We start from the raw sequence: 21,808 nt of genomic DNA, 5'->3' as shown, positions 1-21,808 counted from the left end.
CCCCCTGCCTCAGCCTCCTGAGTGGCTGGGACAGCAGCCACCATGCCTGGCTAATTTTTATATTTTTTTGCAGAGATGGGTGTCTCATAATATTGCCCAGGCTGGTCTCGAACTCCTGGGCTCAAGTGATCCTCCTGTCTTGTCCTTCCGAAGTGCTAGGATTACAGATGTGAGCCACTGCACCCAATCTTTCTATCTTTGAAAATGATCTTGTCTCACATGATTCTTCTTCAAACAATTCAAAGTCTTATTGTTATTATTGCAGATTTTACTAGCTGGTGACTAATGTGCATACATCCTGTTGTGTTATTTTTTGTAGTGGGTCAACAACCTGGAGGTTGATAGCAGATATAATTCGTGGCCTTCTAGTTTACAAGAGTTGCTTCGACCCACCTTTCCTGGTGTTATTCGGCAGATCAGGAAAAACTTACATAATATGGTGAGTAACTCTTACTGTCTGTCTGTGAATTCTGTTTCTCCCTTGGCCTAGTCCCTCTTTTTTTGTCATGTAGAATGGTCACGTCTCGCCTTTACTAGCTGCTTCCTCCCCCACCCTCCACCAGATACTCTCCCTGTTCACACTGGGAGGGCTTTGTAGTGTCCTGGCCACTTGTGGGGCTGTGGGACGTAACAGGAGCGTTACAGCCCCCCTCAGAGTGTGGGGAAATGCTCGTTTTTAGCATGAAGGTTTAGACTGTTGTTTTAGTCTTTTAATTTGTTTTTAATTTTAAAACACTTTAGTTTTTAATTTTTATTTTTTCTAATCAGCTTTTCCAGATTGAATAAGTTTTCATACTCTTCACACCATTCAGTGATGTGTTTGTTTTTAAGACTTTATATTTTTTAGAGCAGTTTTAGGTTCATAGCAATATTGTTTTATTAGTTTTAAGATAGCTCTTTTTTTTTTACGTAAGAAGGTGCATATTGCTGCTGTTTTTCTTTAATATCGTAATCCCTAAAGTTCAGCAGTTTCATTTATTCTCTTAAATAAGGCTGTTTGCCAACTCCTACTTGTTACTCCTTCTTGCGCTGCTTTAGAGAGAGAGAAAGAGGGTTCCTAACTGGCCCACTTTTTCCCTCTCATTTCTTTCCCTTCCCTCACATAGCTGGGAAAGAGATAGTGGTAGGGTTAGTGCCAAGGTTGGCCTCCTCAGAACTTGCAGGAAAAATTGCCCTCTCTACCTTTCTTCTTCTCTCTTTTTTTTCCCCCAGAAACAGTCTCGCTCTGTTGCCCAGGCTGGAGTGCAGTGGCAGGATCTTGGCTCACTGCAACCTCCGCCCCCCCGGGTTCAAGCGATTCTCCTGCGTCACCTCCCAAGTAGTAGGAATTTTAGGCACATGCCACCACACCTGGCTGATTTTTGTATTTTTAGTAGAGACGGGGTTTCAGTACATTGGTGGGACTGGTTTCAAACTCCTGAACTCAGGTGATCCACCTGCCTTGGCCTCCCAAAGTGCTGGGATTACAGGTGTGAGCCACCACTGGCCACTTTTCTCTCTCTTGAAACCACTTCTTTCCTTTCTAGTCAGAATTTAAATCTCGTTCTGTTTTACCATATGTCTGAACTTTACTAAGTGAGAGAGCTTAGCACCTAATTCGTGTTTATGTGCTTACCTGACAGCTATGACTGTGGTCTAAGAATTAGGTTCTAAGTGAATTCTTAATTCAGAGATCCTCAGAAATGAATAGACAAAAAGGCAGGCTCCATTTTTTAAGGTGAGAGAGTTGCTAAACTTGGTTTTTGTTTGGTGTAGTAGAAGAACCGGCATCAGCACTCTGGAGTACAGTTCCCTTGTTATCAGCCTAAGTCCGTGAGAAAATCACCTAGCCCTTCAGTACTGCGTGTTTTGCACTTAGAGGGAGGTAGCTGCTGTTTGTGTAATTCATCTTTTATGTGGTTCAACCGTAGCTCGAAAAAGGTTGACTTCATGTACAGTGACTCATAACATTTTTCTCAGCCCACAATACTCGAATAAAAGTCATTTCATGTGTTCTTTTCCCTTTCTTCAACAGGTTTTCATAGTTGATCCTGCACATGAGACCACAGCAGAGTTGATTAACATAGCCGAGATGTTCCTTAGTAATCATATACCACTAAGGTAACACTGGTATTGATTTGATGATGTATCTAATTTAGCTGAGGTTTTATTGGTCATTTTTAAATGCAAGTCTGGTGCTACTGAGTTGTAGGATAATTAATAGTGCACATCACTGATGGCAATTTTATCTTCTGGTCAGTATGAATCCAGTGTCTTTTGGGACTGAGAATTTGCTTCTCAATGAATAGAAGCTTACCACCATTGAATTATCAATAAATAGTCCATGTAAAAGTAGTTTCAGGCTGCAGCTTGCTTCCCAATGGAAGGGAATTTTCCTAGGTGAGTGTCCACGTCACAAAACCTATTTCCACTTTCAGCAGAGGTACAGAGCATTGCCAGTAACTTGTTAGCCTGTCAAGGACTAAACATATGCACAAGCTTTTGTAGATGCGAACGGTAACAGTTACTTCTCTTGTGTTGCCAAACCTGCCAACAGGGTACTGAATGACTGGATTTCCACTGTCCTTTTAAGAACAGTTTTTTTTATTTTTTAAAGGTTTTACATATAAATGCTAAGGTATTTTCACCTACATTCTGAATAATTCTGGTAATTTTACATGTTGGTGAAATTTTAATTCTTAGAAAATGTGAAAATAAGAAAACAACTCTTTATTCAATAAATATTACTATGTGTTCCATGATTACTACTGGGCTAAATGCTATAAATATATACGCCTTATTCTACCTTCTTGGAAAAGATCCTCTGTATACTTTCAAACCCTTTAGGGAGATACGTGATCAACTGCTAGGTTATGTCCTACTGGTTAGTTATAAGTGCGTTAGAATTTCAGAGAAACAAAAAAATCATTGAGATATTTGGGAAGCACAAAACTTTATGGAGAAGTTGGATTTCAGATAGGCTTTGAGGAAAACAGAGGGTTCTGATAGTTGGAAATGCAGATATTTTGAGTTTGATGACATTTTTCATATAAAGCATGATACATCTGGTTAGATGGAAGAACCTATTACTGGATCACAACCAGAGCTATGTTTTGATTAAAAGAGGAATATAAGAACACAGAAGAAGTTGGGTCATGGTAGACAGTTGGCACTAATACAGTATTTCTTGAATTGAGGGATGAGAAGAGGGCATGTGGTCTTCAGATTGCAAGGGCAGATGAGAAGAAGACACTTGAACTCCTAAGCACCTGAGAGATTGTGAATAGCTGGAGAGAGCCGGGCGTGCAGGCTCCGCTTTCCTTCTTTGTAGGAGCTCATGTGGTCCTGCAAGTTGACTACTAAATGTTGATACATTATTATTAATTAAACTCTGTAGTTTACATTAAGATTTGTTATTTGTGTTGACGACACAGATGTATGATGTCAAGTATTCATATTACAATACAGTTTAATACAGATTAGTTTCACTGCCCTAAAAATCTCCTGTGCTTCAGTTGTTTATCTCTTCCTCCCTTCCCCTAAATCTTTGGCAACTACTGGTCTTTTTACTGTCTTCGTAGTTTTGCATTTTCCAGAACGTTCTAGGTTGCAGTCATACGGCATGTAGCCTATTCAGATTGGTGTCTTTCACTGAGCAACGTGCATTTAAGCTTCTTCCTCTGTGTCTTCTCGTGGCTCGATAGCTCATTTCTTTTTATCACTGGATAGTAGTCATTATATGGATGTCCCCCATTTATTTATCCATTCACTTAATTGAAAGATACCTTGGTTACCTACAAGTTTTGGCGGTTATGAATAAACCTGCTGTAAACATCTGGGTGCAGGTATTTGTGTGGACATGTCTTCAGCTTCTTTGGGTAAATACCGAGGAGCGTGATTGCTGCATCGTGTTAGGAGCACGCTTAGTTTTGTAAGAAACTGACGAACTGTGTTCCAAAGTAGTGGCACCATTTTGCATTTCCACCAGCAGTGAATGAGAGATCCTGTTGCTCCACAGCCTTGCAAGCATTTGGTTTTGCCAGTATTTAGGATTTTGGTCATTCTGATAGGTGTGTGGTGGTATGTCATTGTAGTTTAATTTGCCGTTCCCTAATGATATATGATGTTCAAGATCTACTTATATTTATCATCTGTCTGTATATCTTGTTTGGTGAAGTGTCTGTTCAGATCTTTTGTCCTTTTTTTTCTTTCCCCCTGCCCTTTTGTCCATTTTTAAAACTTTGGTTGTTTTCTTATTGTTGAGTTTTAAGAGTTCTTTGTAGGCTGGGTGCAATGGCTCACGCCTATAATCCCAGGACTTTGGGAGGCCAAAGTGGGAGGATCGCTTGAGGCCACAATTTGAGATCACTATGGGCAACATGGGAAGACCTCCATCTCTACAAAGACTTAAGAAAGAGTAGCCATGTGTGGTGGCACACACCTGTAGTCCCAGCTACTTGGGAGGCTGAAGTGGAGGATTGTTTGAGCCCAGAGGTTTGAGGCTGCAGTGAGCTGATCGTGCCACTGCACTCTGGCCTTGGCAACAGAGCAAGAACCTGTTGAAAAACAAACAAGAAGAGTTGCATATATTGTTTACCTGTCCTTTATCAGATGGTGGTTTTGCAAAGATTTTCTGCCACTCTATGGTTTGTCCTTTAATTCTGTTAATAATATCTTTCACAGGGCAGACATTTTTAATTTTAGTGAAGTCTGGATTAACCAAATGTTGTCTTTCATGGATTGTGCTTTTGGATCTAAGATCATTGCCAAGCTCAATACCACCTAAATTTTCTTCTCTGCTGTCGTCTAGGAATTTTAGTTTTTGTGTTTTACATTTAGACCTGTGATCCACTTTGAATTTTTGTGAAAGATATAAAGTCTGTGTCTAGACTGATTAATTTGCATGTGCATGTCCAGTTGTTCAGCACCATTTATTGCAAAGATGATTCTTTGTCCATTGAACGCCTTTGCCCCAGTGTGGTCAGTGCAATGTCTTTTTTGCCAGCCCATCTATAGATATATAATGGTATGTCTGTGGTTAATTCGTTTATTTTAAAATTTAAAATCTGGTAAACTTTAACCTTGATTATTGCTTTTTGTCGTGGGACAGTTGTAAACCTTTTTCGGCTTTTACTTTCTGTTTACTTTGAAAGTGTGAAAATTTTTATTTCTTCTAATTTTTGTTTAAAAGCAGAAAAAAAAATTTCTTAAAACTATAGCAACACTCTTCATGTCAGTGAAAGCAATCTTTTCATGACGTGGAAATGGCTTGCTTTAACAGTAGAAAGGCCTAAGCCACATTTGAAAGCCTGCTTTTTTATTAATACTTTGTAAGTGGCCGGGTGGTGGCTCATGCCTGTAATCCCAGCACTTTGGGAGGCCGAGGCTGATGGATCACCTGAGGTCAGGAGGTCAGGAGTTCGACACCAGCCTGGCCAACATGGTGAAACCCTGTCTCTACTAAAAATACAGAAAATTAGCTGGGAGTAGTGGCATGTAATCCCAGCTACTTGGGAGGCTGAGGCAGGAGAATCGCTTGAACCTGGGAGATGGAGGTTGCAGTGAGCTGAGATTGCACCATTGCACTCCAGCCTGGGCAACAAGAGTGAAACTCTGTCTAAAAAAAAAAAAACTTTGTAAGTCGTGTGTGTATACCTTCGCCAATCATGTTAGAGTAGAGTGGGTTGTGAACTGTGCTTTTCTCTCTAAGGGTTTTCCTCTGTTAGCTATAATGTATGAGAAGGGTACAAGGATGTCATGCTTTTTCACTGTTTGCATTATTTGACATGTTTCTTTTTCTTCTTTTCCCTTCCCCTCCAGAATTGGTTTTATCTTTGTGGTTAATGACTCTGAAGATGTTGATGGGATGCAAGATGCTGGAGTGGCTGTTCTTAGAGCGTATAATTACGTTGCCCGAGAGGTGGACGATTATCATGCCTTCCAGACTCTGACACAAGTACGTTTTTGTTCAGAATGGCACATAATTTTTTCAGATCCAACTTACTCTTAATAGCAATGTGTGGCCATTGTAGGCTGGATAGCTGCGGTATCTAGAGCTCAGGGGTGGATCCTGAATTTCAAAGTCATGTCTGCTGCAGTGTGTAGAGATGGATCTGAGGAAGGGCAAAGCAAAGTGGCAGGGATGCCAGTTGATGAGCTGTTGCAGTGATTGATCTCCATGAGAAGTAATGGGGAAGGTAGTTAGCAGCAGGGCTGTGGAGAATGAAATGGGTTCAAAAGAAGTCACTCAGAGTGGTAAGTATTTTATACTTTGTTATTTTATTCACTTTGTCTGTGCCTAAGGTTTGCTTTTGTTTGTTTGTTTTAATATATCTTCCACAACGGCTACCTTAACATTTTATTTATTTATGTACTTTTCGAGACCAGGTCTTGTGATGTTGCTCAGGCCGGTCTCAAACTCCTAGGCTTAAGGGATCCTCCCATGTCAGTCTCAAATACGTGGGATTACAGCTGGCTGTGCACCACCACGCCCAGAGAATAAGTATTTTAACTCTGCTTTTTAAAGTGTTTATTTATTTACTCATTCATCTATTTTTTATTGTTATAAGTACACGTGTTTGATTGAGGGGCCGCAGAAGACAGAGAGATGGTACTGTACGCCGCTGGTATAGGCCTGGAGGCCGAATGTCACACAGAGACAGACACAGAAACAGTCCAGCACTCAGCAGGGAAGGCGGGGCATTATTCCGAGGCCTGTAACCCTTGGTTGGCAGGTGACAGTCAGCAGGGGATCTGGCCTAGGGCTGAAGGGGCCCAGGTACCCTGGAGGCTCCCAGATCTGAGGTCCCAGGTGGCATCCGCTGTGGCGCCTGGGCTCAGCTCACATTATTCAGGGACTTGCAGACAAATGGGGGCGGTACGAAGGCAGCACTGTACACGTCTGAGCAGCTGCACCTGCTCCACCTGCTGCCGTGTCACTTGTTGCTTGGGCTTCTGGAAGTTGGTGCTCAGGTTTTTGCTGCAGAGCATGAAGCCAGTCTGGCTGCTGGGATAGGTGGGGACAGTGCAGTAGGCGTGTGCCACCATGGGGAAGAGTGACTAGCAGAAGCACTGTGTCTTCTTGATGAAGTCCAGGTGCAGCCACTGGTCCTCGCCCTGGCATCAGAGAATGCTGTCCACGTTGAGGGCCATCTTCATGAGTGGTAATAGGATTCCTTGAAGAGGCTTTCAGTGGATCCCAGGAGTCAGTGATCATATTGGAAGCATCCTGGTTCTGTTTCATGAAATCAAAATTGTCACCCATATGCAGGGTCAGCTTAGTGCTAAAGGAGCCAATGGCCATACCCGGCAGGAATTTCTTAAGAGACCTGAATGCCATCCTCTTCAGCCTGTCATTGGACCACAGACTCCACAGAGGGTGCTTCACCACCTTGTGCAGATGCCGTCTTTGTCCCCGATGATCAGCACCTTTTGAGGGGTGGGGTGGTTGCAGAGTGGCAGGTTGATTCTCATCTAGTAGAGAACTTACCCCTGTCCATGCAGGGGATGATGCTATCCAACACCAGCACACTGCTGTGGGTCTTGCTGTGGGAAGCAAGGATGTCCTGGACGCGTGAGTGCTGGCAGTGGAGCAGCTGCTCCATCTGTTGGAACAAGCCTTCCTTGAGCCTCAGGCTGCCGGTCTCATGGAACCAGCCCTCCTAAATGGCAGCGTGACCACTGAAGCCGGGCTCCATGTCTTTTGGGCCCTGCGGCCTGAGACTGCAGGCTGTGCAGAGCCACAGCACAACAGGACCAGCTACACCCACCACCCGCTGTTTATTTTATTCTGTTAAAAAGGTTGTTGTAGAGACAGGATCTCACTGTTGGCCAGGCTGGAGTACGGCAGCGCAGTCAGGGCTCACTCCTGGCCCTAGGTGATCCTGCCGCCTCAGCTTCCTGGAATAGCTGAGACTATGGGCACGCATCACCATACCCAGCTAATTTTGTTGTTGTCGTTTTTAATTTTTGCTGGGGATGATGTCTCACTGTGTTTGCCAGGCTGGCCTCGAATTCCTGAGCTTAAGCAATCTTACTGCCTTGGCCTCCCAAAGTGGTGGGATTTTCGGTGTGAGCCACTGGTGCTTGGCTGCTGTTTTTTTATTTCAGAAGTGAAGTAATACTGCTCACTGTAAAAACAGTTCCGGCCGGGCGCAGTGGCTCACACCTGTAATCCCAGCACTTCGGGAGGCAGAGGGAGGCAGATCACCTGAGGTCAGGAGTTTGAGACCAGCCTGGCTAACGTGGTGACACCCCGTCTCTACTAAAAATACAAAAATTGGCCATGTGTGGTGGCTCATGCCTATAATTCCAGCACTTTGGGAGGCTGAGGTGGGTGGATCACTTGAGGTCAGGAGTTCAAGACCAGCCTGGCCAACATGGGGAAACCTCATCTCTACTAAAAATACAAAAGTTGGGCCGGGTGCAGTGGCTCACGCGTGTAATCCCGGCAGTTTGGGAGGCCAAGGCGGGCGCATCATGAGATCAGGAGATCAAGAGATCAGACCATGCTGGCTTTAACACGGTGAAACCCTGTCTCTACTAAAAATAAAAAAAATTAAATGGGCTTGGTGGCGGGTGCCTGTAGTCCCAGCTGCTGGGGAGGCTGAGGCAGGAGAATGGCATGAACCCAGGAGACAGAGCTTGCAGTGAGCTGAGATAGCGCCACTGCACTCCAGCCTGGGCGATGGAGTGAGACTCCGTCTCAAAGAACAAAACAAAACAAAACAAAAATTAGCCAGATACGGTGGCAGGCACCTGTAATCCCAGCTACTTGGGAGACTGAGGCTGGAGAGTCTCTTGAACCCAGGAGGCGGAGGTTGCAGTGAGCCAAGATCATGCCTGGGTGATGAGTGAAACTCCGTCTCAAAAAAAAAAAAAAAAAAAAAATTTCAAATAAATAATATTCGTATCCATTTCGATTGCTCCGTCTCTCCCCTCTCCCTTTCCTCATCCCTCCTAAACATCATGGACATAGTTTTTATTTCAAGGACTACTTACAAGCGTTCAGATTTCTCTCTCTCTGTTTTCTTTTTTTGGAGACAGTCTCTCTCCGTCATCTAGGCTGGAGTGCAGTTGTGTGATCTTGGCCCACAGCAACCTCTGCCTCCTGGGTTTAAGGGATTTGCCTGCCGCAGCCTCCTGAGTAGCTGGAATTACAGGCGTGCACTACCACGGCAGGCTAATTTTTGTATTTTTAGTAGGGTTTCAACATGTTGGCCAAGCTGTTCTCGAACTCCTCACCTCAAGTGATTGACCCTCCTCACCCTCCCAAAGTGCTGGGATTACAGGTGTGAGCCACCATGCCTGCCTGGCCTATTTAGATTTTTCTTAACGTATTTTTTCGTTTGAGACTTAACATGACTGAGCTGATTCCGGCCGGGCGCGGTGGCTCACGCCTATAATCCCAGCACTTTGGGAGGCTGAGGAGGGCGGATCACAAGGTCAGGAGTTCAAGACCAGCCTGGATAGTATGGTGAAACCCCATCTCTACTAAAAAATACAAAAATTAGTCAGGCATGGTGGCATGTGCCTGTAGTCCCAGCTACTCAGGAGGCTGAGGCAGGAGAATCGCTTGAACCTGGGAGGTGGAGGTTGTAGTGAGCTGAGATGACGCCACTGCATTCCAACCTGGGTGATAGAGTGAGACTCCATCTCAAAAAAAAAAAAAAAAAAAAGAATATTTAATTTCCAACCTAGAAAGCCATCTTAATAAGGTATATGGAAAAGGAAGAATTGCTAACATGTCCCAATTTGACCTTTCAGGAAAAATAATCGGCCAGGCGCAGTGACTCACACCTGTAATCCCAGCTTGGGAGGTTGAGGTGGGCAGATCACCTGAGGTCAGGAGTTCAAGACCAGCCTGGCCAACATGGTGAAACCTGTCTCTACTAAAAATACAAAAAAATTAGCTGGGCATGGTGGCAGGCGTCTGTAATCCCAGCTACTCTGGAGGCTGAGACAGGAGAATCACACAAATCCAGAAGGCGAAGGTGTAGTGAGCCGAGACTGTGCCATTGCACTCCAACCTGGGTGACAGAGCAAAATTTCGTCTCAAAAAAAAAAAAAAAAAAAAAAAAGTTATCATATTTTCCTCTAAATTCAGAAAAATGTGTAATAAACACTTTGAAATTTGAACTTAAAAGTGTAGTTAACGAACTGTTTTTTCTTCCTTCAGATCTATAACAAGGTGAGGACTGGAGAAAAAGTGGAAGTTGAACATGTGGTCAGTGTCCTGGAGAAGAAATATCCGTATGTAAAAGTGAATAGCATTTTGGGGATTGATTCTGCTTATGATCAGAATCGGAAGGTAAAACATTTCTTTGTGTTTCTTATTTGATTGCAACCCTGTATTGTCCTTAACCGCCCGTTTGGGGGCTTTGGTTAATAATGGTGATGGTGGTTAAAGTGTTTCAGTACTTAGCATTTAAAAGTTTAGAAAACAGATCACTTTTTCAGTGTTTGAAAAAGTTATTTCAGTCTTGTAAAGATAGGACTGATTTTTAACTTGCTTATTAACTATTAAATTGAAAACCAATTTTTTTTTTGTAATCAATGGTAGTACTTCCATGAAGTTTGCTGTGGATAACATCTACTGGATATATAGAGCCAGGATATGATGTACAGCTTAATATATATCATATTGGCTTTATTTCGTTATTTAGGCTAAGGATGGAAGTATATTAAGAAATGTAACAGAATGGCAAAGTATTGTAGTAATAAGGATATTATAAGAAAGTTAAAAATTTTTTAACTTAAAGATAATTTTTTTTCTTTTGAGACTTTAGACACAGTCAAGGGTCTTTACCTATTGAAAGCACAAATTGTTGAAAATGTATTAACGAAAGGTATTAATATACATTTCTGAAACATTCTGATTTTAAACATATCAAAATGCATTTATTTAATAGTGTTTCAATGTTTTTTCTCCTTTTTTAAGGGAGGATTTTTTTTTTCCCCAAATGAAAAACAGCCTGTGATTCCTGTTTTAAGATCTGAGCTATCATCCGTTTATAAATGATATTCAGCATGAATTGTTTATGAGTCCTGTTTCATCTGATACAGAATCCTTGTAGAGTTTTATAATCTCCCTCCCAAGTCTTTATGCTGGTTGTTTGACGGACACCCAGTTCAACATCATTTGGTTTTAGCCTCTCGTCTTTATGAGTTTTCTAGTCATTCACTTCGTTTTAGTGGGAAGAGTAACCTTCTTTTTGTACTCATATTTTATTGGTTTACATACTATTAAATCATTTCACTAACAGGAATAGTCGGTTTGGGAACAGACACAGCTAATCCTTGGTAAGCAGATAGCTCAACTGGGAGGAGCAAAAGGGTTTGGGCATCCTATTCCCTGTATCTAAAGTGCTGCCTTTTACTTGTTGAGAGGCATTTTAGTGTGGTTTATGTGTAATACCAAAGAAAGAATATTGGGCACCTCTCACATTTTATAGATGATCTTTAAGGTCAGATGTTTTTAAAGGTCAGTGTGACAAAAATAGTAGCAAGTTAAACTTTTGAGTTACTAAGTTAGACTAGTTTATACTTTAGGATTGTCTTCAAACAACTATTCAAAAACACGTAGAACCCTGGAACTGCTGCGAATGTGTGCTTGTTAATGGCGCTTTTGCCACCTCATTGGAAAGTTTTAAGTGGAGGAGATAAACAGTTAAAAATTATGTGTGATCATAAGGCTTAAGATAATTACAAACAAAATCACAGATCAAAAAAAAAAAAAACAAAATATAGGCCAGGTGTGGTGGCTTATGCCTGTAATCCGATCACTTTGAGAGGCTAAGGTGGGAGTTTGAGACCAGCCTGGCCAATATGGTGAAACCCCATCTCTACTAAAAAATAAAAAATAAATAAAATAAAAATAAAAAAGTATGTGGGCGTTCTAGAGAGTAGCTCACCAGTGCAAGTGTTCAGCATACTTCAATAGCTGGTATTTGTTAATCAGATAAATTCGTTAATTGGGATTGGTTGAGAGATCTGCTCCTGTAAGTCGATTCAGGTTTTAGAGGGAGAGAACAAAATCATCTTTAGCAAGATCAAAACACAAGAATTTAACAACTAGAGAAATTTCTGAATTGCTTTAGAATAAGTAACAGAGTTTCAGTTTTAAAACGGTAGTATTGAGTCATTGTGCCAGTCCTAAGACTAGAAAGTTGAACAAGATGTGGTATGAACTTGGGCAGTTCACACAGCCTCGCTGGGGGAGACAACACATGACAGCAGTGTGGCTTCGGTGATGGTGAGGTTCTGAGTGTTCACACTTTGTATGTGGAGGCTCAGTGGCCGCTGAGCTAGATGGCAGCTAAGCTGGATGGGCAGCTCTGCTAGTTTGGGACAAGGTGATTGTGGAAGGCTTCCTAGGTATAGCAACAGCTGCCTGCTCTGTGAATTCAAGTTCATAGAGGAACACATATTTATTATGTGTGTAAGCTGATGTTGAATACAAGGCGAATTAAAATACTAGCTCTGTACCAGCTCTTTTACAAAGGTAAACTCATGCCAGGAGCTAGAAGGTCTTTGAGCTTGCCAGTCTGCCTCTCTTTCTTTTCTGTTTTTGATTCTGCCTTTTAGTATTGTATCTGCTCACTTTAAGGTATTTCCATTCAAGCTTGGAATTGAAGCTGGAAGTGACATCTACTCAGTATAGCCTGAGAAGGGTTACTGTTATTTATTATTATTATTATTATTATTATTATTTGAAATGGAGTCTCGCTTTTGTCTCCCAGGCTGGAGTGCAGTGGTATCATCTTGGCTCACTGCAACCTCTGCCTCCCGGGTTCAAGCCATTCTCCTGCCTCAGCCTCCTGAGTAGCTGGGATTACAGGCGCTCACCATCGTACCTGGCTAATTTTTGTACTTTTAGTAGAGATGGGGTTTCACCACGTTGGGCAGGCTGGTCTTGAACTCCTGACCTCAGGTGATCCGCCTACCTCAACCTCCCAAAGTGCTGGGATTACAGGCATGAGCCACCGTGCCCGACCGATTACCATTATTTTATTGTAGCCTTCTGTCCAGTCACTTATCCTTTCTGGGTTTTTAAATAAAATAATATTGCTGTGGGTACCTAGTAACTGTTTTTCTCCTGGATAGACACAAACAGCAATAATAGTACTCTGTAGAAAAAGAATTTAAGTGAAGTAAAAGAAAAAGGCTACTTTGAGAATATGAAAGTTTTGAGGGACTTTGTGGAATTTTTTTTATATTTCATATTTGGAAACTGTTTAAGTCTCATTTTCTCTTACCCTGCTGAAGAAAAAGTACCAGTAGCTTTTTATTGTGGATGATTACTATATCAAAAGTATTTACTTGAAAAATATTGAATAGAGTGGACAAACTGGAGAAAGGGGTATTTTTATATCGTTACCTGTGTTGAAATCTTGATTGTGCTGAAAAATTGAATGAGAGTATCACACACCATGCTCCTTGGTTTCCTAGACGTGGCCGTCTGTACTGATTAGAGGTTCTTCTGTATGCAAACAGGTCATATTATTTATATTTCATCCATTTAATTGTCTAGCTGTTTGAATAGAAGTACTCCTAAGGCAGGGATATGGAGAGTATCGCAGAAGTCCTAACAATCTAATGATTCATGAGATTTTTTTTTTTTTAAACTACAGGAGCTTTACCCCTATACAAAAAATCCAATGGAATGGATTCTTTTGAAATGGTTAATTTTAGGAAAAATGACTGCTTCTAATAAATGTCATTGCACTTGTAAATCTGTTCCTTTTGTTACAGTGAAGCTATGATATCTTCTGTGTCTGAAAGAAGTAATTATTTTAAACAGTAGGCAATGCAATTAAAGTTGAAATTTTAAACAGGCGAGAATATAGTCTGATAGGTGTATATTTATATCTTTCAAAGCCGGTAAGATAATGACATTAGGAAAAGTTCTAGCCTGCACATGCAAACACTTTACCTTTAGAATATTATCTTTGAGTCCTTACTAATCTCAGTTGCATGTGAGTGGCTCAGTATACAACTACCAAAAATTAATGTTTGTTAATTATTTATCATTATTGAATATTTTTAGTTAGCTGTTGGTAGAAAATTTGTCCATGTGAATTTTCAGTTTGGCTGTTTGATAATTGTGCTGCATTCTGTTATTTGGTCTTGTAAACTATTTCTGAGTGGTGAAAAAGGAAGCTACATAGCAAACACCTCCGTCTCACTCCTGACTTCTACTCAGTTACCGTTTGCAGAGAAAACCAATGTTATTTATCTTATTGTCACTTGGAATTATCATGCAAGTTTTCTGGTCTTGTTTTAATTGGTTGACGGGAATGATTTTCAAAACTAAAGTTAGATTAAAATTGAGTTTTAATGGATATCTATGAAATAGTTGAGATGTCAAAGAACAGAATTAACATGGTAAGAGTTTTAGGGGTGTATATTTAAAACATTTAAACTATGATGTAGAGAAATGGCTGAAACCAACCTAGAAGGGTTTTTTGGCTGTGCCATGTTTTAGGCTGTCCATTTCTGTGCTGTTATCTGTTACTGCAATAGTCTGATGAGAAAGTAAGCAGTCTGTTACCAATGGCTCGGATTAGTTACCCGATGGGAGTACTTTTCTATTGGTGCTATCTAAAATGGTTATAAATAATTACATTCTGCTATTTTCAGAAAATGGCAGTTACAAGGTGTGCGATAGACATTTGTAAAGTGGCCCACTTTACAGCTTAGGTGGTAATACAGTTTTTACTCTGGAAAGTTCGTCTGAGGGATGAGTGCCTGTGTTGACAGTCAGGAAGAATGTCCGTCTTGGATACATTTGCCGTTTTGTTGCTCCGGTATTTTCTGGCCAGTGAACTCTTTTGTCCTGGAGAAGGGAAAAGATTGGGTGTATTGTGTCTCAGAGCAATTGTTGAGCACTGTTTCCCCACAAACCTTGTTTTGTTTTCTGCAGGTGCAATTTCTTTGTTAGTGATATGGACCCGTATTTAGAATTGGGTGCAAATATTTCCCTCAGGCTTTTTGCATAGAGCGCTTATAATTTATGGTAGTCAAAACCTGCGTACTTCATTTTGGCAGCCCATGGTCACATGTAGATTTTTAAATGGAAATTAACTAAAATTAGAGATTCAGTTAGTTGGTCATAGTTGGCAAGTTTCAGGTACTCAGTAGTTACATGTAGTTAGTAGTGGCCACTGCATTGGACAGCACAGACAAGCACAGATAGAATATTTCCATCACTGCAGAAAGTTCTGTTGTATAGTGCTGACCGTAGTATATGTGGTTCAGTTTCGATAGCCTATGCTACACACAAACACACACACACACACACGCACACCCTTCATAATCTGCAAGCTTTTGTGGTTTTTGTAAAAACTTGAACTCAGTAATTCAATCTCAGATTTACATAGTAGGATATTAACTGTGATGTCGTTTTTCATTGTTTTAAAAAGAAGTATCTTATTTTTTCTTTACAATATTTCTGTTGATTGTTGTTAGAACAGTCATGTAAGAAAAATATGCTCTGTTCCATTTGTCTCACAAAAGGCAAAAATCTGCTGTTTTTCTTGTTCCTTCTGTTTCAGGAAGCAAGAGGCTACTATGAGCAGACTGGGGTTGGACCCCTGCCCGTTGTGCTGTTCAATGGAATGCCCTTTGAAAGGGAACAGCTAGACCCTGATGAGTTAGAAACCATCACAATGCATAAAATCCTGGAGACCACCACCTTCTTCCAAAGAGCAGTGTACTTGGTGAGTCACGTTTCAAGGTGGGATCTTTAGAGAGAACAGTTGGCTGATGTTTTTTGTTGCCTCTATAGTAGGCAGTAAAATTCTTAGTATCACTATTTGGGAGGCTGAGGTGAGAGGATGGTTTGAGGGTAGGAAGTCTGAGACCAACCTGGGCAATATGGCAAGACCCCATTTCTAAAAAATAAATGAAAAAATTAGCTGGGCTTGGTGGTGTGCACCTGTAGTCCTAGCTACTCAGGATGCTGAAGTGGGAGGATCGCTGGAGCCCAGGAGTTTGAGGTTGCAGTGAGCTGTGATTGCCCCACTGTACCCCAGCCTGGGTGACAAAGTGAGACCCTGTCCCGTTAAAAAAAAACAAAAAACAAAAAAATCTATTTTCTATATGCCACTAGTAAGTGGTTTGCAAACTCTTGGCAAGTCCTGCTATGATGAAAATATTCATAAATCTTCTGTATATGGTAATTGAAATAATTAGTATTATTTATTTCAGGATTAAATGTTTATCTTAAAAATTGCAAGCAGTTCTAAGAAACGTTTATTCTGTTTGTAGGAAATTTGGCCTTTGGAGAGACTCAATCTTATTTTTCATTTATATATAAATATTAATATATATAGTTCTTGAGATATAATTCAGACAGCATAGAAGTCAGCCGTTTAAAGGGTAGTTTAATTCAGTAGTTTTTATTCTCTCTACACAGTTATGTAACTACCACCTCTAATTTCAGAACATTATCATCACCCCCAGAAGAAACCCCATATCCAGTAGCAAGGACTCCTCTCCATTTTGCCCGTTTTGTCCTACTCCCCGCCGCCCTGCCACTGGCAAACACAGACCTACTTTCTGCTTCATGAATTTGCTTGTTCTGGACATTTTATCCAAATCAAATTTTCAGAGAACAGGATGTTACTGGACAGATAGCTTGTTGCTCAGAACCCCAACTCTCTAATCATGGTTGGTCTTTCTGGTGTTACCAGCCCCCAGTCTGAGTCATGGCATTAGCACAGTCTCTCGGGGCCCCACTGTGCATCACCCCAGAGTAGAAACCATCACGTGTGATCTGAGGGGCTCACCATGAATCACTGGGTTTACAGTTGACATCCCAGGAACCAGGACCAGCCAGATTATTTACCACACACTGTCCTTTTCTCTTCCCTCCTCTCGTTCTGGAAATATGCATCTGTTGGTACTCTCTCATGTCCCATAGATCTCTTTCTTTATGTCCCTCAGACTGGATAGTCTCAGTTTATCTTCAAATTCACTTGTTCTTTCTTCTGTCAACTAAAATCTGCTGTTGAGCCTCTCTAGTGAATGCTTCATTTCAGTTAGTATAAATCCAGATTTCTAGTTGGTTCTTTTTGATAATTTCCTTAGGTTTATAGATACTATTTCGTGCGATGTAGGTCTTAAACTTTGCTTTGGTAGACTTCATTTCTTTTAGTTCTTGAGTATATTTGAAATCATTTATTTAAATTATTTGTCTAATTAAGTCCAATGTTTGGACTTACTCAGAATAATATATAAACATAATGTAAGAATACACATTATACATTTTACTTATATAATAATAAGAATAGTATGTCTTGGCTCCTTCTCTTCCTGAGTATACACCATACTTTTTTCTTTCTGCATGTATTTTTTTTTGATACAGGGTCTTGCTCTGTCACCCAGGTTAGAGTACAGTGACATGATCTTAGCTCACTGTGGCCTCCAACTCCTGGACTTAAATGATCTTCCCACCTCAGCCTCCCAACTAGCTGGGACTACAGGTGCATGCAACCATACGTGGCTAATTTTTGTATCTTTTTGTGGAGACGAGATCTTGCTGTGTTGCCCAGGCAGGTCTCAGATCTCGAACTCCGGGCCTCAAACGACCTTTCTGCCTTGGCTGCCCACAGTGCTGGGATTACAGGCATGAGCCACAATTTCTGCATATTTAATAATTTTGCTTTTGATAACTAGGACTTTGAAATAATATAATGTGACACTTCTTCACCATACCAGGGTTTGTTTGTGTTGTTCTTTGTTGTTGTTGTGACTGTTATTTGTTTAGTGACTTTCCTGAACCAATTCTTTTTTTTATTTTCTTCCCTTTTTTTGAGACAGAGTTTCGCTCTATCGCCCAGGCTGGAGTGCAGTGGTGCCATCTCGGCTCACTGCAACCTCCGCCTCCTGGGTTCAAGTGATTCTTGTGCCTCAGCCTCCCAAGTAGCTGGGATTACAGGAGCACACCACCACGCCCAACTAATACTTGTATTTTTAGTAGAGTTGGGGTTTCACCACATTGACCAGGCTCTAATTTCAGAACATTGGTCTCGAACTCCTGGCCTCAAGTGGTCCACTCACCTCGGCCTTCCAAAGTGCTGTGATTACAGGCATGTGCCACCGTGCTCGGCCCTGAACCAATTCCTCAACATCTGTATTCTTTTTCATGTGTGGCTTCTGAAGTTTCAGCTTGTTTAACTTACTGGTCAGCTGATGAATGAACAGAGATTTCCTTTGATGCATGAATTCAAAAATCTCCCAGTTTTCCCAAGGGTCTCTGTGTTGCATTGGGGCACACTTTCCGCACTCAATCAGGCAGTTGGCAACTCTGCCTTAGTCTTCTGTTTTTGCTTGCACAGAGCCCCAAGGTTAGAGGCAAGGGTTTAAGGCCTTCTGAGATTTTTCCTGGTCATTCACATACCCCTGGGCATGATGCTTATGGTTGTTCAGATTCCAAGAAGTTTGTCAGAGCTTTTCTTTTTTTTTTTTTTTTTTTTGAGATGGATTCTCGCTCTGTTGCCCAGACTGGAGTGCAGTGGAGTGATCTCGGCTCACTGCAAGCTCTGCCTCCTGGGTTCACGCCATTCTCCTGCCTCAGCCTCCCGAGTAACTGGGACTACAGGCGCCCGCCACCACGCCCAGCCAATTTTTTGCATTCTTAGTAGAGACGGGGTTTCACCCTGTTAGCCAGGATGGTCTCAATCTCCTGACCTCATGATCCACCTGCCTCGGCCTTTCAAAGTGCTGAGATTACAGGCGTGAGCCACCGCGCCCGGCCTGTCAGAGCTTTTCAAAGTCCCTCATGGACATCCCATTCCCCAGCCTTTTTTTTCTTTGTTTTTTGACTAGCTTCATGTTAGCCCATGTGTTTTCTGCCACCTCAGACAGCTGAGATGTTAAACTATTGGCCAGTTGTGTTTGACAGATACCCCAGGGAGAAGGCTGTTGGCACTGAGTGGGGTCTGCTTCAGCCCAAATAAAGAGAAACCCTGAGAATTATCTAGTGTCCTAGTTGTTTTATTTTGGGGCCATTGATTTTCAAGGCTTTGTGCAGCTGGGGAGATGTACATAGTGGGGCAAATTAATTATCACAAAGGTCACTTTCCTTACCAACACTTTTTTTGAGACAGGCTCTCTCTGACAGGCTGGAGTGTAGCGAGTGCGATCATAGCTCACTGCAGCCTTGAACTTCTGGGCTCAAGCAATCCTCCTGCCTCAGCCTCCCAAGTAGCTGGGACCATAGGTGTGTGCCACCACACGAGGCTAATTTTTGTATGTTTTGGAGAGTTGGGGTTTTGCCAGGTTGCCCAGGCCGGTCTCCAACTCTTGGGCTCAAGCAATTTGTCTACTTCGGACTCCCAAAGTGCTGGGATTGTAGGTGTGAGCCACTGTGCCTGGCTAATATTCCATTATAAAAAATAAATAGCTGGGCGTGGTGGTACATGCCTGTAATCCCAGCTATTCGGGAGGCTGAGGCAGGAGAATCGCTTGAACCCAGGAGGCCAAGGTTTCAGTGAGCCAAGATTGTGACATTGCACTCCATCCTGGGTGACAAGAGCGAAACTGTCTCAAAAAATATATAAATAAAGTAAAATAAACGTTTACTTCATTCCCTAGTATTGGACATTACTTCTACATTTTCACTAGTTACAAACAGTGCTACAGTGAATATTCTAATATGTATATACCTTTGTACATTGTCTTGAAAAATACCAAGTACTAGAAAATTTGAACTAAATACACTACAGAAAGATGTGTTACCAGCCAGTTGTGGTGGCTGACGCCTGTAATACAACACTTTTGAGAGGCCGAGGCTAGAGGATTAGTTGAGGCCAGGCATTGTGGCATGTACCTGTAGTCTGAGCTACTTCGGGAGGCTAAGGCAGGAAAGTTGCTTGAGAATTGAAGCTGTAGTGGGCTATAATCATGCCACTGCACTGAGCCTGTGCGACAGAGCATGACCTTGTTCCTTTAAAAAGAATTAAGAGATACGCTATGCCAATGGTATGAAATTCAAAACATAGAGATGTAAATGAAGAGAAACTTTTAGCTATACACTCCTGTCCTACTCATTATTTCTTCCTCAAGACAACTACCGTGTGTCTGTGTGTGTGTGCACGCATGTGTGCATGTGTGTGTATACAAGAGCTGGTTAGAAGGTATTACATTTACAATTATTTAATAACTTTTTTAAACAAATGTTTATTCTTATATGTACAACAGGCTTCAAAACACTTCATTCCAGCTATAGATGGCAAAAGGTGCTATGGCAGGGAATACAGATGTTTAAATAGGAATGAAATCAAGGGTCACCATCTCCTCAAGGCACAAGGCACAGCTTACTTGTTGCTAGATTTTTTTTTCTTTTCTTTTTTTGAGACGGAGCCTTGCTTTGTCACCCAAGCTGGAGTGCAGTGGTGTGATCTTGGCTCACTGCAACTTCTGCATCCCAGATTCAGGCGATTCTCCTGCCTCAGCCTCCTGAGTAGCTGGGATTATAGGCGCCCGCCACCATGCCTGGCTAATTTTTGTATTTTTAGTAGAGACAGCGTTTTGCCATGTTGGCCAGGCTGGTCTTGACTCCTGACCTCGGGTGATCCACCCACCTCAGCCTCCCAAAGTGCTGGGATTACAGGCATGAGCCACTGCACGCGGCCCAGATTTCTTAATTTCACCTGCGGCCAGAGGACCCTTCCCCATAGACTTCGATTTTAGCTCCTGTTTTTGTTTCTGCTTGAAAGTCTTACGTTCCTCGTCCATCTCTTTGGCCTGCTTCTTGGGCTGTTTCAGCAGCACCTTCACAGCCAGACATGGCTCCTGCCATGCCTTCCCCAGGGCCCTGCCCCGCTACCTTTAACATTTTTGTAGACTTTGGCAAATTCCCCTCCTTGAACTAGATAGGCTTCTAATTGGAGTCAAGTCGATTTATAATCTTGACCAAAGTTGTGTACATGGGCCAACATGGACAGTGAGCCATCTAATGCCTTTGTCTTTTGATTTGTATGGTTGGTTCATATGCTTCTTATTAAATAGCTACAAACAATGTCTAATTAGAATTATTTAGACTTAAATGTGTATATTTGATTCACATCTTTATCTTGAAAATGACTTTAGGTGGGGCGCGGTGAGAGAGGATCTCTTGAGCCCAGGAGTTTGAGACTAGCGTGGGCAATGTGGTGAAACCCCATCTGTACAAAAATGCAAAAGTCAGCTGGGCGTGGTGGCACATGCCTGTAGTCCCAGCTATTTGGGAGGTTAAGGTGGAAGGATCCCTTGAGCCCTGGAGGTTGAGGCTGCAGTGAGCTGTGGTTCTGATTATACTGCTGCACTCCAGCCTGAGTGACAGAGCAAGACCTTGTCTCAAAGGAAAAGAAGAAAATGGCTTTAAAGTGTACTTGTATGTTAAATATTTTAAGTTTGATAAGTCTGCACAGTTGTTGACACATGGCTCTGAGATCACCCTCAAGAAGTGTGACTATTTCTGTAATATGAGCTGTGCGAAAGGGAAGAATGAATAACAAATGATTTCTCATCCTCTCGTTGTAATTCTGACTCTGGAGACGTAGGGTTACTTGGATGGCTGAGATTGAACCAAGATGGGAGTGATTTTTATTACAAAGTATATTAACTGCTTGAGAGAAGACCTTTGGCTTTCTCTTTTTTTTTTTTCCTTGAGACGGAGTTTCGCCCTGTAGGCCAGTACAGTGGCATGATCCTGGCTCACTGCAACCTCTGCCTCCCAAGTTCAAGTGATTCTCCTGCCTCAGCTTCCCGAGTCGTTGGGATTACAGGCACCTGCCACCATGCCCGGCTACTTTGTATTTTTAGTAAAGTTGGGGTTTCACCA

At 41.9% G+C, this 21,808-nt stretch overlaps 1 protein-coding gene across 3 annotated transcripts in view; it reads left to right on the top strand.

The window, feature by feature from the left end:
- Positions 1-21,808, top strand: part of UGGT1 (UDP-glucose glycoprotein glucosyltransferase 1) — a 110,302-nt gene that overhangs the window by 42,873 nt on the left and 45,621 nt on the right. For all 3 annotated transcript variants that reach the window (XM_007964576.3, XM_007964573.3, XM_007964574.3), the window contains exons 14-18: positions 320-439; positions 2,015-2,100; positions 5,800-5,935; positions 10,157-10,288; positions 15,534-15,698. In XM_007964576.3, coding sequence (XP_007962767.2) covers positions 320-439; positions 2,015-2,100; positions 5,800-5,935; positions 10,157-10,288; positions 15,534-15,698 — 639 coding nt within the window. The remainder of the gene's footprint in view (positions 1-319; positions 440-2,014; positions 2,101-5,799; positions 5,936-10,156; positions 10,289-15,533; positions 15,699-21,808) is intronic.

This window comes from Chlorocebus sabaeus, chromosome 10, assembly GCF_047675955.1.
Source record: "Chlorocebus sabaeus isolate Y175 chromosome 10, mChlSab1.0.hap1, whole genome shotgun sequence".
Taxonomy (NCBI): domain Eukaryota; kingdom Metazoa; phylum Chordata; class Mammalia; order Primates; family Cercopithecidae; genus Chlorocebus; species Chlorocebus sabaeus.
This window is presented reverse-complemented; position numbering and strand designations above follow the sequence as displayed.